Source organism: Nothoprocta perdicaria, unplaced genomic scaffold, assembly GCF_003342845.1.
Source record: "Nothoprocta perdicaria isolate Ctin4 unplaced genomic scaffold, notPer1 scaffold_3, whole genome shotgun sequence".
NCBI classification, from domain to species: domain Eukaryota; kingdom Metazoa; phylum Chordata; class Aves; order Tinamiformes; family Tinamidae; genus Nothoprocta; species Nothoprocta perdicaria.
Genome location: NW_020455532.1, coordinates 1 through 24482, shown reverse-complemented (window position 1 = coordinate 24482; position 24482 = coordinate 1). Strand labels below are relative to the sequence as shown.

The window sequence follows — 24482 nt, the reverse complement described above, 5'->3', positions numbered from 1 at the left end:
GTTGACTTGCAGGAATGTGGGGAAGAGATGACTGACTTGCATGGAGGAAGGACATAGAAAACAAGACAGATAAAATGAAGCTCATGACTGGGCACAAAGCAGTCAGCAACCCCACATCTCTCCAGAGGCCAGGCTCCCCGTGGGTTATGCCACTCCAGGACACCCTGTGGGGGGAGGACAGCAGATTCCAGTGCGCCTTCCTGCTCCAGCCTGTGCCACGGAGCCAGCCGAGTGGGTAGCTTTTCGGGAGCAGAGTGCTCTCCATGCTGGCCCAGCTGCCTCTGGGGACGGAACGCTCAGCAGCACTGTGTGCTGGCCCTTTGATCAGCAATTTATCTCTCCAAGTCACTGGCTTCCCGGAGCCCGGCACTTCCTCTCGCACTCAGCCTGGCTCCCCGGAGCCTGGCAGACAGGTGTGAGGAATTAGCTGCAGGCAGCAGAGCTCTGACAGGAACCGGCACCAAAAGCAGAGGACAGCGTGTAATGTTTATTACATTTGAAGCAAAGCAAACATGCAGCCTATTTATGTATCTAGAGAGAATTAATTGGGGAGCTCCACAAAGCAGCAGATTATAAATTAGAATCATTTTCACCAGCTTCAGCCCATTCGTCTTCTTCCACGCAGGCCTGTCGGCTCAGCCCGCTGCGGCCACCTGCAGCCCCAGACGCACCAGAGCTGTTGAGCAGCACCAAGGGGCACTGCACGCCGAGCCTGCAGCAGTTCCGGGGGGCTGAGCCAGGTGGGAGCAGAGCCAGAGCCCTGCGGATGGCTACCGAGGTACCATGGGCACCATCTCCCCTCTGCACAGTTGCACAGGGTGCTCCATGCCAGGGACTGCCCCAGAGCCTTCYGAGATGCCCATTGGGTTCTGTTCTCATCCATCACTCACAGGATGGGTTCTGCCACGGCAGCAGCAGCAGTGTGGAAGTGGCAGGGTCGTGTGTTCCCTTCCCATCCTCTCACTGACTCYAACGCCTGGACCAGCTTTGCTGACAGCAGCAACCCCTAACCTGGTTCACCTAGAGCTCTCTGGGGCTGCTGGGCTCCTGGGTGCCATGAACTCAAGGCACAGGGGGGCCTGGATGCGTGGTGCCCATTTGCAGAGAGGTGCCTGTTTGCAAATGGGCTCTGTGGAGGGAGCTTGTCAGAGTCCTTGAGCCCAGGAGCATCACTGGGGCACCCAGGAAACCCACTGGGAAGTTAAACCCCAGAAGACCCCCCTGCCCACACCTCCCCAGGTGGCCAGATCTTGCCAGCACATCTCAACAACTACAACAACTCAGCCTTGGTCTCTAAATAATTATGGATCTCAAGGGGACAGGTGCAAAATACCATGTTCATGCTGCGATCATTTCTCTCCAAAAGGTCACCTGTGCCTGGCGACAAGGAGCTGAGAGCCAGGGAGAGGGCTGGGCTGTGCCTGAAGATGAGGTACTTGTCCCAAGGACGCAAATGAGGTCTGTCAGGGACACGTCACTGCTGCCACCATTCCGACTGTCCTGCATCCACAGCAAGCAGGAGTGTCAGGACTGCAGCTCCCGGTGGCACCATGTGGCCCAGAGGGGAATGCTCCGGAGTGGCTCCCATGGCACGGCCGAGGTGGTTTCTGCAGGGGTGAGCAAGAGCTGCTGAACGAGCCTGGCTGGAGAGTCCTTCCAGCCTTGAGGGACAGTGCAAACAGGCAAGATCCTTTTCCTGGCACTCTCCCCAACTCTAGCCAGTTTCAGCTCAGGGGGTAACTGCCAATTTACACTCAGTCTTTTCCACTAAGCTGCCCAGAAACAGGAGGCTCAGGGAGCCAGAGTGCATTGCCAAGGGCAGACAACCCTCCCACTGTGCATTAACAGGGCAGAGAAGCTTCTTCCACGATAGGAACATCCATCAGCCCCCTTCAGCAGCTGCAGCAACCTGCATTGACTCATGAACCAGCCAGTGCAGAAGCCCAAGGGTCCCTGCACCAGCATGGGCGTGCAATGGGAGCAGAGCCTGGACCAGTGGTGCGATGCCATGCTGCACCAAGCATGTGTCCCCTCCTGGCCTAGTGGCAGCGCAAGCCAGGCTGCTGCAGGGCCAGGCGCAGGGTGCCTGCTGCTCCCTCGCCTTCACGGCTGTCACTTCCCCCCGGTCCATCAGTGCTCCCTGCGTGCCTGGCTGGTAATTTGTTCCGTTACAAGACATCTCATTCAGATGGCGTTACTAATTATTATAGAAATACTATGAGCATAGTTAGCACATGTGAAACATTTCTATTAATTCCTGCTGCCATCACATAAAAGTGCCACCACCGACTCCGGTGGCAAGCCTGTGCCAGGTCCCGGGCTGAACACCCAGCAGAGACACAGCATCATCCTTTCCCTGGCTACCCAGCATCAGGGACCAACAGATTCGGACTAGAACAGATTTGCATCTCTGCACGTGCACACATACACACAGGTTGCAAGGAATCACAGCCACAGGAGATGCCACAGCACAGGGGAATTTCAGGACGAGAGAGGGAAATGGAGACACAGGAGCTGGGGGCCGTTGGGGGCCAATAAAACAAAATGTAAAGTGGATGAATTATTTACTGCAAGAAACAATTGTGAAGTCACTTACTCTGGCTCTGTGCATCCTAAACGGAGTCGCTGGTGTTTCTCATATCTCCCCCGTGTACAGAACAATTCTTCTCGATTGGATGCATGAGACTGGGGTAATCTTATAAGAGACTCCACCAGATTGGTTTAGTATTGATCATGTGCTGAATTTAAAGGCTTTTCACATCCATCTGCTGCTACTCCTCAGGTGACAGCRCAGCCAGGGCCGGGTGGTGGCTGGATGCCCATGCCGCCCCCGCTGCCCGGCTCTTGCACAGCACCAGCTGCAGCCCAGGATGCTGCAGGCAATGCGGGGGCTGCCACAACCTGCCCAAAGCAGCCAAGGCCCCTTCAGCCTCAGTGCCTAGCAGGGGGCATCCAAGCATGGCTGCAGAGGCAAACTGCAGCCTGCAGCCTGACCACGCCAGCCTGAACGTGGCCCTTGGGGAGAGGGTGAGCAGAGGAGCACGTGGCAAGGCCCCGTGCTGGGGAAGCAGAGCAGGAACAGCAGCCTTGCTGCTTGGCATTCCCAGACGAGAGCCTGAACTGTCCTCTTGGCCACAGGACTTCCCAGGTGCTCCCGGCCTCCCCACAAATTCCTGGCCACAGGTTGGCAGTGCTGACACAGCCTGAATGGTTCATAAAGCTGGCAGGAAGAGAGCACTCAGGCACCAAGGAGCCAAACTGTTCAAATGCTCACTGCTGCACTACAAGTCCTCTTGCACACACTTTGCCATGGGGCTGACAAGCATACTGCATTAGGATGAGGGTGCTTCTAATAGTGCTTACAAAGTAATGGAAGCGGCAAACCATGCTATCAAAAAGACAAAGTGCTTTATGGCACTCAAATACAACCTTATAAAGTGGCTTTGTTTTGTTTTTGCAGAACATTACAAGTAATGTAGAACTCTACTGATATTCTGAAGTGAGAGATGAAAAAAAAGCTAGAATAGGTTAAGGAAAAAAAAAAAACGTGTTTTTTCCAGGTCTATATTTACTCAATAAAATTTCTGTATTCAAACCACTGACATTCTTGCACAGACTCACTATCTGAAAGCAGTCAATGGCCCTCTCCCTGGCCCTCTTCTATCCTATCCTCTTCGTTGGATAGGAAACAGAAATCATAGGGATATGCTTTAAATCACCAGGGTCATCTTTAAAATGTCTCATTAAAAAAAAAAAAAAAAGTAAAAAATACACTTTAAGACATTATGAACTAGGATGAAGTGTGGCTGCCCAGAAGTGCTCCCTGATCATCATCAGCTAAAACACAGGGCATAGCTTCAGTGCACTGCATCTGGCCAGTGCTTGGATGCAAATCTTAGATCCAGACATCTTTTGATAAAGCACATTATTTATTTATTTTATTTGCTCTTTTGTCAATAGCTGCAACTCAACATTTAACCTTTACATTAACACAATGACCTAAGCCTCTTTTCTAGCCTCATCGGCAGCTACACCATTTCAGACGAGCAGAGAAATGCCTCTGTTTCCAGCCTGGCAAATCAACACTCCACATAGCTGCAGACTTGCATGTGTCCCCGCTCAGGGCACACAGGAGGCTCTCAGATGAGGGACACAAGTGTTTCTCCACAGTGCCAAGTCAAACAGAGAGGTGAGCATTACTTCCACTTCTAGGCCAGGTGGAGAAAAGCACCTGCGGCACCAAAGATCTTTAGGTGGTACAAAAAGAGTTATAGAAAGGAGCAGCAAAGTAATTGTGAGTTAATATGGTCCCAGGTTTTTTATTACATTCAGAGCATTAAATTGATAGCCTGGTACCAAAGGCCAGAAGTGTAACCTCTCAAAAAGATGAAATCTATGCAGCACTTTGGACAGGTAAAAGATGCAAGATTTATAAAGGTCTTGGGGAAATTAACATTTGGATGAGCATGTGGGGAGGAAAGTGAAGAGCAGGGCCGTGCTGCTAAACAGAGGGTGAGAGGATACATTCAGGAGAGGTGGCACCCTGTCAGCACTGTGCTGAGGACAAGGGGTGGGATACTGGCCTGCAAGGACTGGCTGAGGCCATCCCTCGGGACCATCTGGACRGCTGCTTCAGATGGGGAGACACTCGAGCAGAAGGAGCACAAGTTACATCACTGATCACTAATCAATGGACCTGGAAATGCTTTTCTCTGATCACAGACCAGAGAGCCCAAGAGACAYGGAGCACTACCCTGAGCACGGAACRTGGAACCAGCAGGTGCCCGACTGACACAAGAGGCTGGGAGCCAGGCAGCATCTCTGAGTTCCACTCACCCTCGGGCATCCAGGAGCAGCTCTGAGCACAACAGGATGCAAAGGCCCAGCTCAGCCAGCAGCTCACCCCAGGGAGGGCAGCAAGGCACCATGCCACCAGCRTGACTCCAGAGAAGAGCGATGGGTGAGGAGGATCATGGACCGCAGGACCATGTCAGTGCTAYGACTGCTGCTGGCTTGAATGGGCTCCCAGCCCTGCCGCTGTCTCGGGCCCAGCAGCACTGCACACTGCTGGTCACCACAGTGCTGATGCTGGGCTGTCAGGGCACACTACCCCACAGCTCCCACTTCACGTGCAGTGCAACAGGCTCATGCACCTGGCACACTGTCCCAGCCTGCCTAACGAAGCCATTACCTTGACTGTCTGTAGTCTGAATGCTATGCAATTAAAGCAATGAAATGTTTATACAGGAATAAATCTGTGTTAATGAGGTGAATCCTATCCACCTGACAGGCTCCAAAGCAAGGCTTGGAAGCAGCGTGGTGCAGGGTATGTCCAGCATGTCCAGCTCACAAGAAGCAGCACTCTGGGCAGGAAGAGGAGCAGACATGGCCCAGGAGCCACCCACAGGAGCCATCATTCCTTTTGTTTTCTCTCACCAGCACCATGGGGCTAGCCTGGGGTATCTAGGTGTTTCCTGCCTTGGGGACAGGATGGCACCTGCAGGAAGGATAAGCAGGAGTACAAGTCATGTGGGCAATGGCACTTTTGCAGGTGTGGCTATTCCACCTTCACCATCCATACATGAAAGCCTCGTATGAAGGCAGCAGCCAGGGCAGCTCAGGAAGAAATCCCCATGCCGTGGCTCCTCAGAGAGAGGTGTCAATGTGCCAGTGCAGACCTGTGTAGCTCCCAACCCCATGTGGGCTCTGTGCAGCTTCTCCCCACTTGCAGAGCTGGTGCGAGGACTCCAGTGAGGTCTGGTGGTCCAGGAGAGGGGCACCACTCTGCCCCTTGGTCTCAGGTCTGCTCCTCCTCCTCATGCTCAATAGTGTTCGTGTTAGGGTCTGCAAAGGAGGTCAAGGCAGCACCACACATGGAGCCGGGGCCCAGCTCCAACTTCGCAAGCACTATACCATCCAGACTCCCTGTGCCAGCAGGATGCAGCCTGGCGGCACTGGCCCAGCTCCACCAGCTCCCCTGCACTGGGCAACAGTGGCTGCGTGCAGCTCTCTGGGAAGTGTCAGGGACCAAAGCAGGACCCACCTGCAGAGACGGCAGGGAAGGCAGCCGAAGCAGAGATGCCGCCATGGGTGAGTGTGACAGAGCCTCTACCACAGGGCACTGACCTCTGCAGGTGCTGTGCTCCACCCACTCTGAGTTCGGGCCTGGATCCTCCTGCACCACTGCCACCAGCCCTGCCTGCCCTTCCCACACTCCTCCTCCCCACTGCAAACATCCTCTTTGTATTATGAAGCAGCAACTTAACAGTGTTAATTTACTGTGCTCTGTCTTTAACAAACACCATTATCATATCACCATCCAGGATTATGCAAATCCTGGGAATTACTCCTCTTCACAAAGTCACCTTGATTTATCAGTTTTAGTCCAAAATGAAATAGAAATTGTCTCAGATAAACTGTTAAGGCAGGATGGCACCCAGCTGGCTATGCTGGCCCCAGCAGAGCCATGTGGAGTGGCTCCTCAGCTCCAGAGGCCCGGAGCTTCGAAACACTTTTGTCCTGATCAAAGCCTCCCGAGATAGTTCCACAGCTGCACKCCCCAGGGCAGAGCTGAGGGCAAATCTGGGGCTGAGCGGCAGCACAAAGGGCTGGAAACACAGCTCTCCTAACTCGCACCAAGAATTGCTCTGTAGGTGTCTCTGGGCTGCTCCCATCAGCCTTCTAGGCCACATCAGGCCTAGAGATGCAATGAAGGCCAAGGCCCATTTACAATTAGAGTTAGCAAGTGATGTCATGGACAGCAGGAAGGGCTTCTATAAATACATCAGCAGCAAGAAGAAGACTAAGGAAAATGTTAGTTCACTGCTGAATGGCAGGGTGCCTTGGTGATGGAAGATGCAAAGAAGGCAGAGTTACTAAATGCTTTCTTTGCCTCTGTCTTTACTGCTATAGCTGGGTCCCAAGAACTGCAGAGCCCAGACAAAAGAGAGATAAACAGAAGAGAGGAAGACCTTCCATTGGTCAAGGAGGATTGGGTTAGGGATTATTTAGGCAAACTGGACACACATAAATCTTTGGGCCCAGATGGGCCCAGGGAACTGACAGGGGTTATTGCTAAGCCACTCTCCGTTACCTTGGAGAGCTCATGGAAAGCAGGGGAGGCGCCAGAGGCCTGGAAGAAACCAACGTCACTGCAGTCTTCAAAAAACCGCAAGACAGAGGAGCTGGGAAACTACAGGCCAGTCAGCCTCACCCCTGTTCCTGGAAAGATGATGGAGCAGCTCAGCCAGGAGACCATCTCTAGGCATGTGAAGGAAAAGGTGATCAGAAATAGTCAGCATGGATTCACCATGGGGAAGTCTTGTTTGATGAATCTGATCCAGGGTCTAGCACCTGAGGAGAAATAACCCCAGATAGCAGAACAGAATAGGGGTTAACCTGCTGGAACTCCAGTTGGTTAACCAGCTGGAACCTGCTGGAGCTCCACAGAGAGGGATTTGGGAGTTCTGGTTGACAAGTTAACCATGGGGCAGCAATGTGCACTCCTGGCCAAGAAGGCCAATGGAATCCTGGCCTGCCTCAGGAGGATGTTRCCAGCAGGTCAAGGGAAGGGAAACTGTCCCTCTACTCAGCTCTGGTGAGGCTGCACATGGAGCACTGGGTGCAGTTCTGGGCTCCCCAAGACAAGAGGGATGTGGAGCTTCTAGAGAGGGTCCAGCAGAGGGCAACCGAGATGATTAAGGGACTGGAATCTCTCTCGTATGAGGAGAGACTGAGTGAGTTGGGCCTGTTTTCCCTGGGGAAGAGAAAGTTGAGAAGGGATCTTATCAACATGTGCAAACAACTGAGGGGAGAATGTAGAGAGGATGTAGAGTTTCCTTCTCTGGAGGTCTTCAAAACACGCCTGGATGCGAGCCTGTGCCACATGCTCTAGGTATCCTTACTTGAGCAGGGGGAGGATTGGACTAGATGATCTCTAGGGATCCCTTCCATCCTCAACCAGTCCGTGATTCACCAGGCTGAACCTGAATCATGTCCTCCCATGCAAGTGCAGAATTACTAGGAATTGATGAGAACATATGCATCCCACTTCAGGAATTATTCAGCTCTTTAACAAGATCTTCAAATAAAAAAAAATACCTCTGTCTATGATCTATTTTGTCACAGAGACATCAGTTCCCCCATCCTCTGATGCAGCTAAACCTGGTGCCACTTGCCTCTCAGCATGCAAAGAAATGCTTTTAGGATTAAGAGAAATTTTTTCCCCCATTATCTGTCAGCAATTTAAATGACTCCTTTACCAGAGGGCAGACACCAGCACCTTGCAGGAAGGGAGGACTTCTGTTCTTACTGCAGACACACAGCAAGCCTAAGCAGAACCTGCTTGTGCCAGCCGGCAATCACCTTGTCCCCTCCAGCCCACTGCAAAAGAGCTATTCTAAATGTGAGGAGTTCAGACACTACCCTCCACGAATGGTAGCTCCACCAGAGCAGCAAAAAACTCACCCATTAGTCCCAAATATCTTTTATTTTTAAACTCAGTGTGTCGTGGCAGGTGAAGGAACACCAGGGGCAGCCGACCATGCACACATGTGCATGTGCACAATATATGCTCACAGTAGAAATGAACAAATGCAGAGCACAGAGTGAGGAGGAACAGGCATGAGCAGCATGCCATGGTGAGGAAACTTGGTGGGAGCTGGAGCAGCGGGCTTGCATGTCCTTCCCACATGATGTGTAGGGCATCCCGCACTCAGCCTAAGTAATAAGGGACCAAGTTGCCACAATTCACGCAACCTGCTGCACAGACATCAATTTACTGTGCATGGGGTGCAAATACCACTGTCAATATTAAAGCAGAACCACGAACACAGGCTGGTACACTGTAAAGCTATCAATAGGCATGCAATCATCACCTCTTCTTGCTCATGGCTCATACATAAGATTAACACAAATGGGAAACTCCTCTACAAAAGCATACTGAGACAGACAAGGATGAGATCAGACACCAGTAACTGGTGGTAAAATGTAGCTCACAAGAATAGAATTATTCCCAAATCAATTGCTACAAATCCTGGAAACAAAAGCYTTAGGAGAAATCCACAGCACTTTCTCCAGACACCCACAGCCAGTGCACCCACACAAGACCAGCCATAGTCTCAGCCACCCACATTGAGGAAAAGAGTCAAATTTGAGTTTGCCTTACTCCATCCTGGGGCTGGGGAGCACTGTGCAGGGCAAAGCACCGGCTGTTTGGTGCTCATGGTACAGGGTGTCTTGAATCAAACAGAGGCATGGCAAAGAACCAGGAGAGGCCCCTTGGCCTTCCCAGGACACAGCCCAAGAGCTGCTGGGCCAACAAGACTTCTCATGATTCATCAGCCTCCCCTGGCAAAGTACAGCATGGACTCAGGGTTCAGTCTCTTCCTTGTTTCACAGAATGCCACTCTCTTTCCTGCTCTGGCAGTTTCACTCTCCCTCATTTATTCCAGCTACTGTTGTCTCCCCTCTGCCTTTGCCATCTCCCTCTCCCATCCTGTGTCTTCCGATTACTTCACACCTCTACTCAGCTGTYGTAAACTCAGCACTGACAGGCCACTGTCTTTGTAGGGTCAGAGGGAAACCTAGAAAGAAGGCCTTTATCCTTCTGGCCTTGAGAACCTAGCACATGAATTCCCCAAACACAGCCAGTCCGCTCCACAGAGAGGAGACCTATTCAGACAGGCATCCCTAAAGGCAACCCCTGCCTGGCAGGGGACACAGAACAAGGAAGATAGGATGCCAGGAAGGTGAGCTTAAAGCCAGAGCACAGCAGAGAGGCAATAGCAGAGACAGAAACAGGGAAGGCAATTCAATTTTCAGAGGCTGTCCCACCAATTCAGCTCAGAAACACGATAAGAAACCCATTTTCAGCGATAGGCACCCTAATCCCCAGACATCCAGCATTTCCATTTCCGAGAAGCGCTAGTTCCAACAGGGAGGCATTTTCCCATCTAGGTTTGCTAGAAGGGACAGCACAGTATTAAATACGATTTTTTTTTTCAGCACTGTTTAACTCTTTCCATTCCTAGTCTTGCCATTCATGCAAGCACTACAGGGAAAAGGCAGCACAAGAGCTGCTGTCTGAGTCCCAGAGCAGGAGAACAGAACTGGGAGCCTCTTGAAGGCCCTTTCTGGGGGCTGCAGCACTGAGGAACAGGGAGAAGAGGTAGACTGAACTGCATCAGCAGTCTGGGCAGAGCAGCTTAGAGCAGGAATTTATTATTGCTCAAGCAGCACTTGCAAACACTGCAGGACGAGTCACAGAGTGATGCCTACCATCCACTGCTAACACTGTGAGACAGACACAAAGACTGGCTTAAAAAACGCTTGCAAGAACACAGGCAAATGGAGGGAAGAGGATGCAATTCCTGCAATTATGGCTATGCCCAGCACAGCCCTAAAACAGCTCCAGCATTGCTATGCAGGGTGCAGCCTTTCCTCCAGTTCACTAGGGAGAACAGGGAGTAAAGACATACAACAGGAGGGCAGAAGAGACACCAGCATAAGAACACATACAATCCACAGTAAACAATGTTATGGCCTCATTAAACAGTTGTCTCGTAGTCAGAGGGTTCTACCCATCTGCTTGTATTGCTCCAACACCTACCACAACTGTCCATTCATCATCTACTAAACAAATGGAAATTTAAAGGCTCATGTCTCTAAAACACAGAAAACAATTTCCATTGCATTTTAATGGTGTTATAGTTTATTGAATCAGAAATGATGGATGGCAGCAGAAGCAGGCTGGGCCCAGTACACAGAGGAGTGTTAATGCAGTGAGAGCAACAGGAGATGTGCAACTGAGGGGAGTGCCTGGGAGGCTCCCACAATTGGTGCTACATAGCGATGAGGGAACAACACTGTCTACAAGGACCCATTCCTACTCATACCTTACAGACCTACCATGCAGTATAGGAGCCTCTGCTTCAAATCCTACAAGGCACATCCACGTGAAGGACAACAGGGCATCAGCACTGTGCCAGTTCTGCCTGTTCTCTGCTCTCCTGGGATGCAGTTTGCTTTGCTTCCTAAGCAAGCCTTACTGGTACAGTTGCAGATTCAAGGCACAAGGCAAGAGTTGTCCACAGTGCTTCAGCCCTGGGGGAAGAGGAGCACCTGGTGGAAAGACAGGGAACAAGCACGAGCTTTACTGCTCCTCCCCCTCGTAATCTCCGAGCTCTGGAGAGTTTGAGCTGCACTGGGCAGTAATTGAAACCAGGCTTTTAAACACAGGTGCCAATTACTGCTTGTTAATGCAGGCAGCTGATAGATAAAGCAATCATTCGGCCTCACTAGGATGGGAAGCATAAGAACAGAGATGGTAGGCCTGCTTATGCTAGCATGGAATCTTGCAAGACCCTTCTGAGTCCCCTCAGGTGCTTCAGCAAGCCATCTTCTAGTGATACATAAGGTAGGTTCCTCTAGCTACCCCTGCATATCCATCCTTTCTCTTTCCCCTTTTACATGCCCAGTTTCCACACCCTTCCTGSGGAGATGTCAGCTGCCTGTTTTTTTGTCTGTCCAAAGCTCCCCTTTGTTTGCCTTTGCAAGGGAGATGTGGCAGTGGGGAAGGTGGGCAATGCAGAGGGAGTGTGCTGATGATGGGCAGCTGAATTTCCAGCAAAAAGCCCTGCTTCTCCTTAGTCTTTTATCCTCAAGGAACTACTGACATGAAAAGATAATGCCTTGGAGAGAGTTCAGTGGGCAATAAGAGGAATGAAACATCTGTGCCAGCATCAAGTAGAGGAGAAATTAGCCTTTCAGGGCAGAAAGGCRGCTAAAGTTAGAGCCTGTAATCAGGTAAGTGCAAATAGGAAACACAGCACTGGGCCATAATACCAGGCACATGCCATCTGCTCTACCTGTTAGAATCCTCCACACTGTCATGGAAGATGTATCATCTGAGAGATACTGGGTTCAGTACTGCAGAACAAGATGGCATTTCTTAGTTGAAGTCATACAGGGACCCTAGATAACTGAATCACAGAATGGTTGAAGTTGGAAGGGACCTCTAGAGATTATCTAGTCCAACCCCCCTGCTCAAGCAGGGACACCTAAGAGTATGTGGCATCTGGTCGTATCAAGACAGGTTTTGCAGACCTCCAGAGGAGACTCCACAACCTCTCTGGGCAGCCTGTTCCAAAACTCTGTCATCCTCACAGTAAAGAAGTTATTCCCACTATGGAAATGGAACTTCCTGTGTTTTAATTTATAGTCATTACCCCTTGTCCTGTCACTGCCCACCACTGACAGAGTTTAGCCCCTCAGGCATTTATACATACTGATAAGATCTCCTCTCAATCTTCTCCAGGCTAAACAGGTCTAGCTTGCTTTGTCTTTCCTCATATGATACATGCTCCAGTTCCTTAATAGTCTTCATTGTTCTGCACTGGACCCTCTCTAGAAGTTCTACGTATCTCTTATCCTGGGAAATCCAAAACTGCACAAAATATTCCAGGCCTTAAAAATATATGAAACTATGGGCACAAGCTAGGAATGGTGTTGTGTAAGGAGGCAACTCTGATGCCTGCATGAAGCCGAGAGCTTTTCTACATGGTGTCTCCATTTGGCTGGACTGCAGCAAGGGCAACCCCAGATGTCCCATGGGCAGCCATGGGTAGCACATGGCACCTGGAGATGGACCCAGCAATGCTAGCACTTCCCAACTTGGCCATGCCTCTGCCAAGATCCACCACTGGCAGCCCTAATACATGGCATGGTAYGAGGGAGACCCAGGGTCACCCTGGCTACAGCAGTTCCTTCCCTGTAATGAGGCTGGTGCAGGGAGAGGAATCAGGAACATGCTCCCCCATCCCATTCTCCCCAATCACTCCTTCATGGTTGCACTGTCCCTGCTGCCCACAGTGGGCCCAGCAGACTGCTGGTGCTCAGCGGCCTCCCCGACTGTCCTGGCTGGGAGTGCAGCTGCAGCTCCTCATCCAAGTCATTGGAGAAGCCAAGCTGCTGAGCACATTCACAAACGCAGACTTACAGCAGTGTTAGAGCTGCAATGGGGGAACCTCCCCACACCACACCTGCAGGAATCTGAAACTGCAACCACTGCAGGTGGTAGACCAAGCACACTATCTGGAGAGAGACAAGGCACATAGGCACAACTTTAGCAGGGTCAGCAGGCTTGCACCGAGGAAGCCAGAAAACAGATTCTAACGCAGGAGATTTGTTGGGGGTGCAGGATTCAAATCTCCCACAACAAACAACTTTGGAGAGCGCTGCGCAGAAGCTACCTTCATCTGCAGAGGATGTGCACAAGACAACCAAAGGTTCAGAATTTGCTGTGCATAACCTTGCCTGCAGAGCTCACTAACAGGGCCAGCCTACGTCTGCCTCACAGTCCAGACTGCCTTTCAAACGGCATCTGCCAGGCTAGTACAGTAACACAGCAGAGCACTGGTGCCTTTCAGCCAAGGCCTCCTGTTTCAGTCCTGGCTCCAGTGTCATCAGTCCTAATTTACCAACGTTGCAAGCACTATCTTCCAAAACCACAGTATTTTTTTTTCACAACATGCCTGCCTTTGTYTCTTTACTTGGAAATTACAGGAATTACAGTTTTCAGGATCACTAGGATCTCCAGTTCCAGCTCTTCTCTGCAGCCTGGTTTCTAGGGTCCAGAAACTTCATTCCTGATCTACTGAAAGCTGAGCCTCTCTACAGGTAACAAACTGCAGTACCTGGGCTTGGATGGTATCCTTGAGGAATCAAGGATAGGCTACAGTTCCTCCAGCGGAGGTGACATCTCTACAGGCAGTGCCTGTGGCCTGAAAACACATGATCAGTTTAGACCAGGGCTCTATGTAGACGACTCAGCATGAAGAGAAGAGAGCTTAGCGGAGGGGACTTCAGAGTCATTTGTCAGTACGTACAAGGAGGTTATTAAGACAGAGCCCATCTCTTATCAACTATACATAATGGGATGATGACAGACAACAAGCATAACTTGAAGCTGAAGTTTGGACTGGAGCTAAGGAAATGTCCTTATGAGGACTGTCAAGCTTTGGAACAGGGGCGCAGACTGGCAGTGCAGTCTCTGTCCTTGGAGGTTCACAGTCCTGCTGGATAAAGCCCTGAGCAGTCTGGTCTGTTCTCAATGCTGACCTCACTCTGAGCAGGTCATTGCGCTCTTCTCACATAGATTACCCTATGATCTCTCAGTACCAGGCGGAGAAAGGGTCTTTTAGCCTCAAAGCTACTGGGTCAGCAACATGATCCTCTCCCACCCCATACTTTGCAGCTCTTAGATAAGACCTCACCAGTCAGGACAGTTGAACACTTACTTTCCCACTCCCATGCTTTTAGGGTACAGGAAGCTTCTGCTTGGCCAAGACTGATCCATCTCATGCTATTATGACACTGAGAGAGAGAATCAAGACTGAAAAGAGCATCCCAACTCCTGGCACTAGCTTCATCTTGGACTCTCTGGGGAGTTTTAGATGGCTTCTCCATCTAAAAACAAAGAAGTATCTCCACAGACAAGGGCTCTGCAAGGACTCATCAACTTCCAGCACTTCCATTTGTACAGTGAATTACACCAACAAGGCACGTGGGTTTGCCTTGCACCAGAGCAGGGAGATGTGCTGAAACATGAGGTTAGAAAAATTGCTGGGCTGAGACCAGGAGAGCAGCTTTTAGCACGTTCATGACGATGGCTCCAATTAGTGCAATTACAGGGCTTGGCTGCATCTTCCTGACTGTGATTTTCATTAACAATCGCATGGTCAATTCTGCTGTTTTTCACCGGGCAAGCAGCCAGAAGCTGGCAGCAGCCTCTGCTCCTGGCAGTGTCCACAGGAAGGGCTGGGATGAACTGCTCCCCTGGGAGGACAGGCTAACAACACAGCCCTAGCCAGGCACTCAGAAGTCCTGGCTCCTGACACTGACAAGACTGCCTGGGAGAAGAGAAACGTGTCCCATAGCTACCTGTCCTGTCAAAAAAGCCCAGTCCTTACAGGGGGGTCCTCACTGAGCAAAGCTGGTCCCTCTGCAGCAAACACCATCACAAATAAAACCACTCTCCAAAGTTCCAGACACACCTCAGTTTTGGTTGCACCACCTTTCCTAGTGTAAAGCAAGACAAATGCTCCCGCTCAGGCTCTTCCCAAATCTATCACTCTACAAGCAATTACAAGACACAGAACTTTGCAGGTTTGCATGGCTTGAGAAGAAGTAGACATCTCCCTGTACTGGGTGCAGACTAGAAGCAAGAGTTCTTCAAGCATACTTGGAGTGTAGAGACTCAAGGCTACAAACATCAAAACTTGCACACCTCAGTAACAAGTGAAAGAAAAAAAAACAGTCTCATTGCAGAAGAARGGATAAAGAACTAGTGACAAGGCTTTACCACTGCAAAAAATCACAGATGAATGTGAGCTATCTGCAGCCTGAGGCTGGATGGAAGACACCCTTCTAGTTGTGTGCTCCCTCAAGTCCCCTTTCCCCACTTCACTAAGTGCCAAACATATATTAAAAGCCTCAGAAATACTTAACTGAAACAAGAAATGAAGCACAGCTTGAAGCAGCCCCATTGCTAGGCACCAAGACCTATGTTGCTGAACTGGCTTGCTAGTCCTGGGCACTCTGGAGCTAGACTGGCTCTCGCACTATAAGATGGAGCTGCTGACAGAGCTGTCCTGAGAAAAGGGTATATACAGTGCTTCCTCCCTTGCAAAGCTCAAACTCTTACCAAAAGATGTTGCAAAAGCAAGATAATCACACAAACAATAGGATTCTCTCATTTTTCCTTCTATGTTTCCCAGGCAACACCTAGCACTCAACAACAGTTTAGAGTACAAAGCCCCCTCTGTTTGGTCAGCTAATGGCAGAAAGACGAAGAGACTTAAGCAGAGCTTCTCTCAGCTTATTGTTTGGTCACTCCAGTGAGGCACTTGCAGGCAGTGACATTTATATCCAACATTACACTGTATTTAAATCCAATCTTCTATGCTGGAGCTCTGAAAATTCAGTGAAGGAGGTGCATTTCTGCTTCTAGAATAACAGATCTGTAAGCTTGCACACATGGGTGGGAGCACATGAGAGGGCTAGGAAAGCAGGTGTGCATGGATCTCAGCAGGAATGCTCCAGGCTATAGAAAACCATTTGGATCCAGTATCGTTACCTAGAGAAAAACATAACTGCGTAGATGTTAAAGGAAACACCAGTAAGTGTGGTAAAGAGGATTCAACAGGTCTGAAACACCAGTCAAGGCACACAGTACTCAACAGCACTCCAGGCCATGACTTTAACGTATTGTACATATGTTCAGCATTCCTGTTGGGTACATAGGTTTGTTGCCATTGCTGCTTTGGTGAATTTGGTCTTGTGTATAGAAAGGCGAGGCCCTCTTTACAGCATGAGCCTTCAGCTCACACTGACCTGACTCTCAAGGCTAGTATGCAGACAGACCTCTGATTGTCATGCAATTCCTGATCTAGCTGTTCAAGGAGAGGCTACAGGAATAGAAGCTCAGTGCTTAAATCATATACAAGATGGCCTGAAGAACATGCCCCTGGCATAACCCTCAAAGCTATGAGGCTTCAAGAAGGAATTGCAATCTTGAACAATGTCCACACATGGCTTATATATTCCCTGTCTGAAGAGGTATCATACAATGCTTCAGATAAGTCTTGGGCATCCTGTGAAACAGATGCTACTTCTTACCTTCTTTTAGCAAGCCTGACTGGATTTAGAACTTACTGTTCTAATATTTGGGAGCTCGTCTATTATTTCAAAGCTGTGGCCAGCAGAGAACATGCAATTCCAAACAACCTTATAAAAAGTTAATCTACTTAATCTGAATAGTAGGAGTAAGTCTAGTAYGTAATAGTTTTGTAGTTGTTTTTTTTTAAAAAAAGGACTTTTTATACAGTAAAAAGGCCATGTACACATTTACTTTATCTCCCACATGTAGCCAGGAAGGTGCCACTTCTTCAGGTTGCCTAGCAGGGTATCTGTTTCCAGATTTTCCTATCAGAAGTTTTTAGAGTTTCAATGTCCCTTGTCCTAATTTTTGCATTTTGGCCAGTTTTGTAGGAATGGCTCTTCAGTGATAGTTCCTCATATTCTATCCTTATAATAGAAAAGTTGCAAGATGCTTGGTACATGCTATTCAACCCTTCTACTGTATTTTCATTTCCACAAACATCTGCTACTGAGCTTAGCACCTGTATCTATAAATTAAATTGGTACTCAATATCATTAATCAATGCACATTCCCACACATCAGTTAAAATATCCATAAATACAGAAACTTTAGTTGCTGTTTTTTTTTTCCCCCACCAAAAACCATCTAGAGTAGGTAAATCAGATTGTCAGCACATATTCTCTCTCTCTCTCTCATCTTTATGGAGAGAATCCAGAAACCAAACCTCAAGAACCTCCACCCCTTATTGTCATGATTATTTTAAAGCAAATCATAACTTACAATCCCAACTCTTAAGTGCAAAGGCAACTGAAGTTCCTGTCCCAGCTAGGTCTCAAACTTCACCCACACACAGCAGAATGAAAAGGTAATGTAGGGTGGAAACAAAAGGAACAGAAGCACCACTGCAATTTAGAAATCCTCAGGGGATTCTTTCCTGGGATCCCCAAGCCCCACCAGCACTACCACACTGAATGGAAATATTAAACATAATCAGTATCCAGTGGGCTGGTATAGCACTTTCATTTTACACATATTGTAGCAGACAAAGTTCAGCCATGTCATTTCTTGGGGCCAGGACACTGGACGCTTTGTCAGAAAGAACCACGTTTACACATAGTCCAGCTAACAATGAATTTGCTTGACATTGCGTCTGCCTCAGTCCTCACCTTCCTGTTGAATTTGGGGGACAGTTCCAGTTAAAACCTTCAGGCTGGTGCCAGTACAGCTACTGCCAGAAGTCCTGTCAGACGAGACATTTTAAAGAAATCCCCATGGGAATAACTGGGTGCTAGAGAGCAATTTCCTTCCTGCACTACTGGAGTGGAATAAGCCAGATGTTAGGGGGAAGGAAGGAGAGAGAAGAAAGGCAAGAAAGCATGTTTTGCACATAAGCAGTCACAGCATAGTCAGCTCTAGGCCAGGAAAGCTCCTATAGAGAATTGGATAGAGAAAAGTAAAACAAAGAATGCAAAACTGCAATACTTTCCTAGAAGCAGAAGACCTAGTGAACTATAATCTCAGGCAGAAATTCTTACATGACCACCTTCATCAATTCCCATGCAGTTACAGCACAAATAAACTTTCCAGCCTAGGACTGCAGAGCCAGGAAAGAAGCAGAGGTACTCCAGACTGAGCTGGATCAGGGCCTCTTTGCTGTGTGCTGGTCACAGAGACAAGTGCACAATATGCCCTGCCATGAACTCTGATCTTTGCACCACAAGATCCTTGCCTGGTTTTAAAATTTAGAGGCAGACTTTCTCCTCCAGTAAAGCTCAGAGAGATTAATTGTTAATTATCACTGTGCTCCTCGTAAAGACTTTTTTTTTCTTTTTTTTTCTTTTTTTTTTATTCATGGGCAGGAACAGGGATTCTCTGCCATTCCAAGATGAGTACTAGAAGAAATTAGAAAAGGGTTGCTTTCCAGAGCAGATGAGTGATGCTCACTTATTCTCACAAGCAAACTGGGCTACCTGTACCACGTGCTACGGTAAAGTCATGAACCAGTAGATACGTTTTTGTTTCTCTTCCCATGTTTCTTTTTTTTTTTTTTCCCTTGAAAAGGAGTAAATTTTACTCAACAAGGAAACAAGTGGGTTTGAAACTTCACCAGAAACAACTTTTCAGGGAAGGCTGCAGCACTAACTGCTCATCTCAAAAGCCATTCTTAGCCCTATCCCCCCACTGAATGATATTGTCACAGCTATGTACAAAGACTTGTATCTAGATCAGAAATGCAAAGAGTGGACTCTACTACCTAGAGCAGCTCCTCTCTCAGAGGAAGGACAACTCTGGGAGCAACAGACTGAGCTCTGCAGTTCACAAGAAGCATTTACATTAGCACAGTCAAATTTCACCTGCAAGGACAGTACATGGTGCAAAACCCTGCCTGTGAACAAAACCATCTTTACCTTAGATGTGCAGGGCTTTGAAATTCCAATTATGCAGAAGGATGCCAAAAATTTGGTTCTAGGGAAGTGACAGGCAAAATGCAAAGAGCAGCTGCAGCATTGATAAAACAGAGATCATATAGTCTAGCCAGGAACCAGTGCTTCAGGAGCCTTACGTGGGGAAGTTGCACCACCTGCTGTCTGTTCCAAAGCAAGCTGTCAGCATCTATTAGGACATGATTAAAGATAGTGAGTGTTAAAAAAAAAAAAAACAAAACACTCATCAGAACCTCTGTTATTTTTGCAGTACATACTCTTGATTAAAGTCACCAAGAAAGATTCTTTGTATCTGAAAATTATAAAGCGAAATCAGGATAGGGACTACAAAAGCTAACACAGAATAAAGCTTCTTGAAGAGGCTAAAATTTTGCCAGACAGCAAAAGAGCTGTCTCTTCAACCCACTGTGGCTTAGCAAGAAGTTAATAGTTGCGTCATAAATTCTACACTCCTCTGCTTTCCTAGCAGCACGCACTAGATGTTGTGGCACTAACTGATCCAATCCAACAGGACAAAGAGATCAAATGCCTACAGAAAGCCACAACAGTAAAAATATTCTTAGGATACAGGGTCTTAGAGATGCACAAAAGCAGACAAGTCAGACTGCTCTCTTAGCCAGCACAAATATAGCAGGCTGCAGAAGATCCTCTTAATACTAGAGATCAAGGATCCTGTTCATATGCAAGTATTTTGTGTGCCAGGCCTCAGAAATAATTGGGTATGATTATTGGGCATGAGAAAGGTCAGTGTGAATCTGAAAGGTAGTAAAGTTTAGAAGAATGACTTCTACTTGTTCAAACATAGTTATACAATGTACACACAGAAGGGAATAACTTTTTTTTATTAAAAATAAAACAAAACAAGAACACACACACACACTCACACACTTTCTCCTTAGATTATTCCTCATGCAATATCTCCTGTGATGTTCCTCTCTCTCCTGGACCTGCTGGGCTAGCAGTACTCGTATCTCCTTGTCCTTCACCCATCACCACTCCATCAGATCATCAGATCCAATTAGTCCAAAATACCAGTAGGCATTTACTTCTCATCTTATAATCCACAAAGAACACCAGTTACCAAGGTCAAAGGCTCTTCTTCCCATTGGTCAAGTCTTGGATTTATGTATGACGATTTGCTCGCTCTGCGAGAGGAGCTGCCACTTAGCAGAACCACAAGAAGAGTGTAAAGAGTGTAGGAAGATGCATCTAMCTTCCCCCCTTGATAGCCAAAGCCTAAACAATACTAAAATGGTCCCTGAACCACTTAACCTGCAGTTCTCAGACATGCTCACGTTCACTCTGCAGTTCATGACTTGCATTGCCATTGTACAGTCTTCAGGATTTCCCACCGAGTGTGTCATAGCATTTCCCACTCTCACCATTCCATTCTACTTCCACAGCTCCACAGCTTGTATTCCAAATTCAATCACTGGAGAAGGGGCACTGCCTGTTTCATGCGCAACCTTCACAGATCGATACTTTAGTAGAACAACAGGACTCTCACCAGGCCCTGGATCTCCTTTGGGAAGTYATGGACAGACTCTTGACCTTCCTCCTAGGTAGTTGTCAGGTATGTCCAAGAAGGATGCAGAGCAGTGCGCTTTGTGTTTCAGGGTCAGTCATTGCTGCTGTGCAGTTCCAACATCCTCCTCCTCTTCCTCTCCACATTCAGTGTGTCGCAGCAGCAGCTCCAGGTCAGGATTGGAGCTGGACTCTTTGTGCAGCTTCAGTGGTTTTTCACCTGCACGTAGATAGTCCATTTAGTGACTAACTCACTAGAATAACCATGAAACCCACAATTCACAAGAAGCTAGGCCGTGACTCGACTCAGCAAGGTTACAGGAACAACTACAGAGAAAAAGAAGGGGATTTAAAACCCAATCACCTTTTGAATTAATGGCTTTGAGAATGACATGCAGAGAGATTCCTGAAAGACAGACACCAAAGCCCAGCCAGTTCAAGAGACTGAGGTGGTCTCCTAGCACACGTGTGGCAAGGAGTAAAATGCAGATTTCCTGTGGAAAGAAAAAACATGAGAGATGTCAGGGTGGGAACTGATGGAACAGACATGAGATATTTTACAGTGCAAGCCTACATCAAGATGCCTATATTAAACTACTAATTTCCCTCAGCATATTCCTCAGTGTGGAGAGTTCTAAAAACAGATTCAGGAAACAGTATCCAGGTCTGAAGCAAGACAGTGTCCTTCTTACCTTCCATTCCTCCTCATCCTCCCAGTATGCATAAGTCATAAGGCCCATGCAACTGAGCCTCTCCTAGAGATTCAATGCAGCAAGCTCACAGCAAGAACAAAAATAACAGATTATGATTCTAGGGCTCATTATGACCCCACCCTTCAAAGGCTATTAGGGATGGCACAACACTTTCTTTCTGGTTATAGCACAAGGAACCATGCCTTACCTTGAAAATGCCAGCAATGGAAAGGGTGAGGCTAGATGTTCTGGAAACCAAGAGGAACTCAGAAAAACCTAGTCCAAAGGCAAGAATTCCACCCAAGAACAACTTCCCTATCAGAGACAGCAGCACTCCTGCTTCATGGAAATGGAACAGCTTCACTGACACAGACAAAGGCAGGCCTATGGAACAAGAAAATGAGTAGTGGAGTACCTTTGCCAACACCCAGGATGACCCACAAGATAGGGGTAGGCTGTTCACATGCCACTTTCAGGAAGATGTTGAGATGGTTCTTTAAGGCCTTGTTTTCACAAGTATGCTGTGGTACTATTCCTGTATACTCTTTAATATTTTACAATACAATGGCTATCTTTGACATTTTTAACTCAAGGTCTCCGACTACTCTGTAAATTTGCAATTACTCACTTATCTTCGTGAATCATGTCAGACAACAAACTGCTGAGCAATCTCCCCAATTATTGCAAAAAGCTGCTCTTGCTTTCACCAGTTAACTCACGTACCCTCAAACACAGCAAAGAGAGGGAACAGTGTCAGGAACATGAGCGGCTGCAGGTGAAACATGGTATCAATGGGGTTCTGGAGTCCTGAAAGAGGAGAATCAGTAACAGAACACAGCAAGCCAGGAGCCTTATTTGCAATGCCCATCCCTACATCGCTGCAGAGGCCAAGCCACTTTCATTACCCATCAAATACTGCTGTGTCAAGTTTCAAATGGCATTTCTCACATACAAAGTTTTACATCTGCAGCAAGGCTACCACCTCCTCGTTCCCCTTCCCACCACCAGCACAGTCACCCACCTCCTAACTCCCTACATACCCAGTTCAGCCTTCTGCATAAGTATCTGTGTGAGAGTCCAGCGAATACCCCCAAGGAAAGAAGCACACAGCACCAGCATGAACCCCTGTGTGTTGAACTGCGTGGACTTGTAGGTGAACATGAAGAGCCCCCCAGCGATGAGCAGAACCACCAGCACCAATGCCACCCTCTGGGTGAGAGCAAACACAAAGTCACTACAGAGACTCCTGGAACTGAACAAAGACAGACACCTCCTCTTCTTCAGATCCATCCACACATCTGCATTCCTCTTCCATTTATACATTTCTCCGTGCTGTACAGCATATTTGCCCTATTTGCCTAGACCTAACCTTCTGCCTCCCTAAAGCATTGCATACAACCCTTACCACTTCCTCCAGTTTGAAGAGTAGTGAAAAGAGCAAGATGAAGATAACAGCAGAAGATTTGGTCATCGTGTAGCTGTAACAACCAGAACACACTGTCAGTTTACTCCAATTCAGTCCTTCCCTGTAAATCACTATTAGGATTTAGACCACTCAGTTCAATATTGCTACCAACAAATTATCACCGTCTTCCATGTGCCAACCCCATGAAGCCACATGCCATCCAAGAAACTGATCCTGACAGAGCACTTCCCAAACCCCAAGAAAGGAATCCTTGGGAGCAAGGGTATTTGTACTCACAGGGAAACAGTAACGTATAGGAAACTCCAGTTACTCAGACCAATATCCAAGGAAGTTGACAGAGCTAAGGAAGCAAAGAAAAAAAATCCTAAAGTTAACAGGGTATTTTTATGCTGTGGAAGAAGGTTACTTGACCAGGAACGCAGAGAGAAAAGCAAACCTAGAAAACAATTGGCTTTATTTAGATGAACTTCTCTATACCATTGCAACCCAGATATTCTCAACTCTTCATATTTCTGTCCTGTTCTCTATGGTTAAAGCAGGGCCCAGCATCGTGGCAAAAGAACTCATATCACATAGAATTCCAGAAACAACTCTTGTCCTCCCTGTGACTGAAAGTAATCACAGATTTGCAATATTTAAATTATTTCTGAGCATATCTGAGTGTGATGCCTTGCAAGAAGGCTGCTCCAAGCAGTCTAAAGAAGCAAGTCTGGCAACAAGCATTATTAGGGACCCTTAATCCTGGTCCASCCCTTGCTATAGCCTATTTTCTCTTGTACAAAGGTGACTGGACCAGAACAACCAGCAACTGCTGTGGTGGGGAGACAGGGCTCAGTGCATGAGCTTCCTTTGGCAGGTCCAGCTACCACGGTTCTGATATAACATGAACATACCTGTCATGAAGGCCAAGAAGCTGCCACCTGAAAAACTTACTGAAATAATATAAATGTGTAACTTACTACTGACATTACTGAGATGAAATAACCCACATAGATAAGTTTTGGGTATATTCTATAGTGTTCACACTTTGTATTCACACACATCATCTCTGGCTCCTTCACCAAACCATGTTCAATRAAATTGCCACATGCTTTAACTAGTTTTGTCACAACTGATAATTGTTACTTAAAGCTTAGAAGGAGCAGCTGGTTCCTTCTAAGAGCAGTTATCCCAGAGCAGTTATTGCAGCACACAGGCTGCATCCACGGGGGTGAGAGGGCTGCGCGAGCCACAACCCGCCCTCGTGCAGCCCGGCGGGCCCGGGTGGCCCCGAGGACATGGGCCGCCCGGCACCGCTCCCCAGACTGCAGCTCGGGCCTGGGGGCGCGGCCCGAGACAGACGGTTCCAAATCAACCTGTTAACATCACAGGCGCCTGCGGGCACGGCCCGGCCCTCCCCGCCGGCCCGGCCCCTTCCCGGCGCAGCCCCTACCTGCGGGCGCCGCCCGGCGCAGGTAGTCGCCCCAGGAGAGCTCGGCCCGCGGGCGGCCGGTGCAGCAGCGCGCCAGGGCGCGGGCCAGCGCCGCCAGCCCGAAGATGACCAGGAGATGCAGCAGCGTCATGAACAGCGGGAAGCGGAAGCTCTGCGGGAACCGACAGCGGCCGCCCGTCAGCACCGCGCCGGCCGCCCGCCGCGGCCGCCCCGCCCCGCCGCCCGCACCTTCATGAGCCACTTGTTGTAGAAGGTGATGCCGATGGAGAAGCCGTAGTAGAGCAGCACCAGCGCGGCCGCCAGC

The 24482-nt window shown here is 48.5% G+C and overlaps 2 protein-coding genes across 3 annotated transcripts; both read right to left on the bottom strand.

Annotated features, from left to right (window-relative positions):
- Nucleotides 1-20076: 20076 nt before the first annotated feature.
- Nucleotides 20077-23079, bottom strand: SLC35C2 (solute carrier family 35 member C2). 2 transcript variants are annotated; one of them, XM_026042182.1, is made up of 7 exons: nucleotides 23023-23079; nucleotides 22726-22798; nucleotides 22361-22529; nucleotides 22044-22127; nucleotides 21529-21704; nucleotides 20993-21122; nucleotides 20117-20848 (listed from the first exon to the last, which is right to left on the bottom strand). In XM_026042182.1, exons 2-7 carry the CDS (start codon nucleotides 22789-22791, stop codon nucleotides 20727-20729), a joined length of 747 nt encoding a protein of 248 aa, XP_025897967.1. In that variant the 5' UTR covers nucleotides 22792-22798; nucleotides 23023-23079; the 3' UTR covers nucleotides 20117-20726. The 2 variants fall into 2 exon arrangements, with proteins under 2 accessions (XP_025897965.1, XP_025897967.1); XM_026042180.1 differs by lacking the exons at nucleotides 22726-22798; nucleotides 23023-23079 and having other exon boundaries at nucleotides 20077-20848; nucleotides 22361-22718.
- Nucleotides 23019-24478, bottom strand: LOC112949815 (solute carrier family 35 member C2-like; the record flags this gene model as incomplete). The annotated part of the gene is made up of 3 exons (XM_026042275.1): nucleotides 23019-23086; nucleotides 24179-24329; nucleotides 24407-24478. Coding segments are annotated over 3 exons (291 nt in total), but the record flags the coding sequence as incomplete, so codon positions are not given.
- Nucleotides 24479-24482: the final 4 nt, after the last annotated feature.